Here is a 6,545-nt window from a genome sequence, read left to right on the forward strand (position 1 = left end):
CAATGTCCTTAGGGCTAATGTTCTGCTCATACTATATGGTGGTTTGTATGTCAGTGCCCTGTTTTTATCACTTATATGGTTCCCTCAAAGGCTCCATGAATTCTAATAACTGAGAACATTACGTTGCAATAACAATGTCCTGTTCCACCATCAAAAAAACATGACAAGAGCCAAGTCCACGTGATAGTCCTGTTTAGAGACGAGTGGCTACTCCCCCCTTCCCAATCCATAAACCAACGTAATAGAGCGAGCAAATGGATTTCATGAAGACAAATTACATGTATGGTGAATGAATACCCCAATGTGGTGGACAAAGAGAATGATAAAGTGATAGTGTCCCTTTAAGTAGGACGAGATCGAAACCAGATCTTCTCTTCTCATAAGAAAACATTGGCAGTGTCGGGACTACAGCCGATGAGGATGGACTCTGTGCTCTTTATTACGTTACTTGCTGGTTTTTGCACTTAAATATTTTCCAGGTCATTTTAAGAAACAATGTTAAGGACCACAATCTGTTGGAGGCTTTTAGGGGCGGATGATGAAAAGGATGTGGAAAAAGGATGGAATGAGCACATGGACAGGCTGAACAGATGGAGACTACTAGTTTAAAGGATACTCTCTCGCTCTTCTGCAAAGCCAGCGGTGTCAGAGGAGGCGACTGTGTGCAGCTCTGAGGCATCTTTAGCCAGCCGGCTGTACCCTGAACGTTGACCTCTCTTGTGGGTCATTCGCTTCAGGTTTTCGTTGTGTACTGGGCTGGACCCTGGGACCACAATGATCGGAGACTCTCCTTTTGCTTCTGCCGTTTCATCGAAGTTTTGGTTCCCGGTGTTGTTGTTGAGGGTCACGGTACTGGGAGTGCGATTCAGGTTGAAGCCCTTTGGGCCAGTTGGCCAGTTTTCCTCGGGACTGCTGGCTATAAGACTGCTCTCCGATGGGCTTTTCTTGTCTTCGGAGCAGATTGACATGCGTGCTATGGTGGGGTCCTGAAGGCCACTCAGACTATTGGGTATTCCCCGCTTACTTCGCAAGCGATCATCCTCCAGCTCAATGAGGTTGGCTTTTCCAGTTGCGAGTCATCCGTAGCCTCGTTGTTGAGCGAATGATTGGGGGAACTTTCATTGGACCTGACGCCAGAGTCAGAGGAATCTTTCTTGTCGAGGATAGCATCAGATAGATACTCCTTGGCCTTAATGAATGTTCTCACAGGCTCCGCTCCATGGTCAGTCACTTTCTTGTCTGTAGTTGCATCTGGCTTTTTGCCATCTTTAAGAAGAGGAGTATTATCGGATTCCTCTGGCCCAGACTCATCTTCATCACTTGGGAGCTTCTGATAGCGCAGGCCACTTCCTTTAAGCTTTATATCTGGTGCTTGGAAGAGGCTGGATCTCTCGGCACTTTTCTTACCAGGAAGCAGTTTGGAACCAGACTGATCAGACTTTTCATCTTCTTCAGTGATTGGATCCAAGGAGAAGCATCTGTGGTGGACACGGTTGAGGATGTATAATCAACCACATCATTTCTCTTCAACATGAAAGGCTTCCTTCCATCTTCTTGCTTCGGGTCTGTGTCTTTCGCTTTGTCTTGCTCCGAGGAAGAGTGCAAGGAGCTGACAGATGTACTCTGCCCAATGAAGTAGGCACTGGAGCTCATTGGAGAAGATCTGCCACTTACTGTGGTCGATGCCACTGCCCCTTCTATCTGAGCCATCTGGGCGATGTACTCTCTGTAGGCATCTCTGTATTCTGCCTGAACTTTGTCAGTCAGCCTCGATATCTCATTGCTGGACTCTTGGGAATTAAGACTGGATAAGCTTGGAGTCCTAGGTGCCCTTCCCTGAAAAAAGAATGTGTTAAAACAAACATTAGTACAAAACCAGTGTCTTATTTGTATAATCCATAACAGGATTAGGCTGGAAATAATAGGAATATATTGCTAATGAGGTAAATGTAGTAAAACTACACCTTCAGATATCAGCTGCCATTTTGCATGTGAAGGCTACACAGGTAAATCCTTTGGTTGGTTACAGTAGTCCATACCATGGTTTATAGGATATACCCCTCAGTATCTCATACCTGCCAGTTCATGCCGTTAATTCGCGGAGCCTCTTCAAAACCAAGTGTGTTAAGTTCCTCAAAACTGAAGCCAAAATCATAGTTCTGGTTGGCAAGGTCAGTGTGGGGCATGTCTGGATTTGGCACTGTACGCCGGCCCATGTCACTGTGAGCTCCTACGTTTCTGACCGGCTCCGGCATTCGGGCTTCTTCAGGATGTATCTGCGGCACTTCAGAGTTTCTCATTTCTTGAACCTTTTACAAGAGAAGGACGGCATTAGTATAATTATTCTACAAGGAGCAAACGCCTCTCCAACCCGAATCTTCACACTTATGTGACTCGCACACCAGTCTTCCACACAACCTTGTGAAGGATTGTGAAACAGAAGACACTTGTTTCCTGATCTATTTAGGACAATGAAGGCCAAATCATTTTCTTACACTTATTTCAATCTTTTAAATACTTAAAGGGTTTATCTGGGAATAAAAGAACATATCTGCTTTCCTCCAGAAACAGCGACACCCAGTTGCCCCCAGTTTGTATTTGGCATTGCAGCTCAGTCACTGGATGTGTGACGGTATATGTCATAGCCATCCTTACCGCGCTCTTAAATAGGTGCCAGTCACCAAAGTTCATGCTCATCTCTTTCTTCAGCTCCTCCATGCTGCACTGTGCCAGGACACGTCCATTGATGTTTGCCTAGGATAAAAATTTTAAAAATAAATCACAGCAGACATACTGGCATGCCACCCATAACACCGCATTGGACGGCCTGTATTTGAGCACTGATCGCCGATTGTTTACAGCGCTCGATCAGTTGTCTTTCCTGCAGTCAACTGTCAGCTACACAACCACAATTACACGGGAAGACGTGACAATGGGGAAGATTTATCAAACATGGTGTAAAGTGAAACTGGCTCAGTTGCCCCTAGCAACCAGATTCCACTTTTCATTCCTCACAGACTCTTTGGAAAATGAAAGGCGGAATCTGATTGGTTGCTAGGGGCAACTGAGCCAGTCCTACTTTACACCATGTTTGATAAATCTCCCCAATGACTTTAGAGCAGGTCAGAATGGCCCAATCAGCCGATGTGTGAAAACGCAAGTCCTGTCATCTCTTGAATGGATTACCCAGCAGTATATAGACTTCACCTACCTTGCGGATGGTTGCGGTGTACTGAGCCAACATGCTCTGGTCAATACCGTCAATTTGCTTGAGTTTTTCACACACAGCATCAACGTTCATGGCTCCCAGGGCAGAACTGTGCGGTCCGACAACATTGCTGCCTGCAACCTGTAAGAGGACAAAATGGTTTAGGGCTGGCAACAAGTTACTTGTAATAGTCCCTGCAGATCTGCCTGCTCTGTACACACCGAACATGACATTCAGAGCAGGCTCCAGCTAAAATAGATGTCTGTGTCAGCTTGGTTTATCATAGGAATCTACAATGATGCAAGTTAGGTTCTGCAGAACAATGGGAATTTGGCCTTATTATAGTCATCTCACATCGGCCCAATAGAGTATGCTACATTAGTGGACACTCTAGAGCAGGGATGAGGGACCTATGGCCCCCCAACTGTTGCAAAACTACAATTTCCATCATGCCTGGACAGCCAAAGCTAAAGCTCTGGCTGTCTAGGCATGATGGGATTGTAGTTTTGCAACAGCCAGAGGGCTGAAGGTTCCCATCCCTGCTCTAGAGATATACAGTAGTTATAGAATGCACTCCAACACATGAGATGCGGTGAGACATTAGATGGTGTTAATACGTGATGATACGTGAATTACCCTGCTAATCTAGATAACTACAGGATAACCTCATGATTTATATTACATAGGCATTATATGTATCTGCACTTGGAGATTACGGACGCATGCATGATCCCTGCATCATTCGTGAAGCCATTAAATACATTGTTATCAGCTGCGCATCTCCTTTTTACACAGGGAGACATGCGGCTGATAAATGATGATTTATAGCAGTGCTTCTTAAAGGGGCACTCCGGCAAAAACCTTTTTCTTTCAAAATCAACTGGTTTCAGAAAGTTATATAGGTTTGTAATTTACGTCTTCCAGTACTTATCAGCTGCTGCGTATCCTGCAGGACGTGGTACATTCTTCCCAGTATGACACAGTGCTCTCTGCTGCCACCTCTGTCCGAGACAGGAACTGTCCAGAGCAGTAGAGGTTTTCTCTGAGGATTTGCTTCTGATCTGGACAGAGGTGTCATTATAGAGACCTATGTCAGACTAGAAAGGATATACCACTTCCTGCGGGACATACAGCAGCTGATAAGTACTGGAAGACTGGAGATTTTTAAATAGAAGTAAATTACAAATCTATATTACTTTCTGACACCTTTCTGAAAGAAAAAGATTTTGCTGGACAACCTCTTTAATTCCAGTCCTTATATCATGTTTTGTGAATATCTCATACAAATGAAGCATGTGACCTGGAGTATAATTATATCACCTGGGAAATACTAAGGGAATCCTCAAAACATGATCTGTTGGTGGTCATGAGGACTGGAATTGAAGAGCATTGGTTTATGGGGCTGCACAAGAGACAAGATCAGCCAGCGAGCGAGTGTTTTCCTGCTCCGGCAGATCGCTGACACTTCTACACAGGCTGATTAGCTGAATAAGCATTTCTAGCATCAGTCCTTGCTGATAATCGACCTGTGTAAAAGGCCCTTAGAATGAGTCTAAAGTGTATGGTCGCTACCCAGCACTTCTTCAAATGCAGATATCAGAGGAAAGTAGGATCAGGCACTTGGAATATTAACTTGCCCAATCCTCTGTGCTGCGGGAGCCTTGTTGCAGCCTATGTTGGATTCACATCTCTGACTTAAGCTAAACTAAAAGGTATAAAAAATTACAAGTGTAATCATAGCCGAAAAGACTTAAATGACACCAAGAGGCCACAAACACCAGGTCTGAGTCCAATCTATGAATCCACCTAGTAAATCACACAATTCTGGCGGCTATCAGATGATAGGGAAGGTAGCCTGAACCTAATGTACATTTGTATACAGTAAATGAATAGCCCTGCATGAACTCTCTGACCTACATAACATCTAAAATCAAATAGTCATATAAGAGCTATCCATCCCTATACACCGCTTCCTCTTACGAGTACAGTTATGTGTAGCAGAATGTAATACTCCTATCTATTATGACCCAGATTGGAGGAAGGAGCGATATCACATGTAAGAGTCAAACACAAGGTCATAGGGCTGGCTGTCATCTTCAGTTGGAAAACCACAGGTAACGTCCATACCAGCTCTCTCAGCTGCAATATACTTACCCGGCTAAGTGATTGCCCACAGAGCCAATCGTTACTGGGCATGGACACACTCTAGTACTGACTGGTTGAGTAGACATTGCTGCAGTCAGGCTGTGACATTGTAGCTGGAAGAGCTGGGTACAGACTTGGGATGAGCAAACATCTCAATGTTCGGTTTGGATCCCGAACACGTACATAAAAAAAAAAAAAAAGGATTTGTGATTGGTTCATTTAAGCCGAACATTCACAAACAAATAACGAACATACAGTAGAAGCGTCTGCTTCGGTCTATGCACATGCGTCCGATTATAGGTGCAAAAGCGTAATTAGTGTAAAATTTTATTTGCTTAATTTGCGTACAGATTGTGAAGAGATTGCATACAGTTTCGGTCTAGAGTTAACGCACATGCGTACAGATTATCAGGCGCAAAGTGTAAATTAGCATTAGTGGTGTACATTCGCAGTTAAAAATGATTGGTATAACCATTCTGATCATCGAACAAATTGTTTGTGATCGCCGAACACTGAACATTTAGCGTCATGTTCGTACAAAACGTACGAACATGTTCGCTCATCACTATACATGACTTCCTGGATTTCAACCTAAGATGACAGCTGCGGCTGTCAATGACCTGGGAGTAGTACAATGCAGTACCAGGAAGGTAAGTCTCTTTTTATTATTTTCTTGCACCTCTTCCTGTCTATTTTCTAATTTTGTGGACTCCGTTTTTGAGTAAGTTATATTTAACTTTGCATTTTGAAAATGAGTAAAGAGTAAGGCTAGTTTCACATTGCGTTTTGCAATCCGTTTTTGTGCAAAAAACGGATGAAAAAAATGAATGCACTTGTAGCTGACGGAGCTAAAAACTACTTTGTGTTCGTAAAAAAAAAACTAATCGTTTTTTAAAAAAATGAAGTCAATGAAAAAAACAGATCAAAACGGATGCACACAAATGCATCGTTTTCTTCATCCATTTTCGATCAGTTTTTTTGTAAAAAATGGATGAAAAAAACGGATTGCAAAAACGCAGTGTGAACCTACCTAAAGTATCCAAAGATGCATTCAAATGATCCTGCAATCTCTCAACAGCCAAAAGAGAATGGGCAAACAAAGTCACAGGCAAAAACAAGCATACAGAATAAAATCTATATTGACTGACACCACCCCCAAACCCAATCTCCGCACATTCGTTAGCTTTTCACT

At 43.4% G+C, this 6,545-nt stretch overlaps 1 protein-coding gene across 1 annotated transcript; it reads right to left on the minus strand.

Annotated features, from left to right (window-relative positions):
• Window positions 1-997: 997 nt before the first annotated feature.
• On the minus strand, window positions 998-3,502 carry LOC138775318 (kinase D-interacting substrate of 220 kDa-like). Its single transcript, XM_069955908.1, has 5 exons — window positions 3,212-3,502; window positions 2,656-2,754; window positions 2,076-2,309; window positions 1,408-1,836; window positions 998-1,330 (listed from the first exon to the last, which is right to left on the minus strand). The coding sequence occupies exons 1-5, from the start codon at window positions 3,434-3,436 to the stop codon at window positions 998-1,000; spliced, it is 1,320 nt and encodes a 439-aa protein (XP_069812009.1). The 5' UTR covers window positions 3,437-3,502.
• Window positions 3,503-6,545: the final 3,043 nt, after the last annotated feature.

The sequence above is a fragment of the Dendropsophus ebraccatus genome, unplaced genomic scaffold, assembly GCF_027789765.1.
Source record: "Dendropsophus ebraccatus isolate aDenEbr1 unplaced genomic scaffold, aDenEbr1.pat pat_scaffold_1529_ctg1, whole genome shotgun sequence".
Lineage (NCBI taxonomy): Eukaryota > Metazoa > Chordata > Amphibia > Anura > Hylidae > Dendropsophus > Dendropsophus ebraccatus.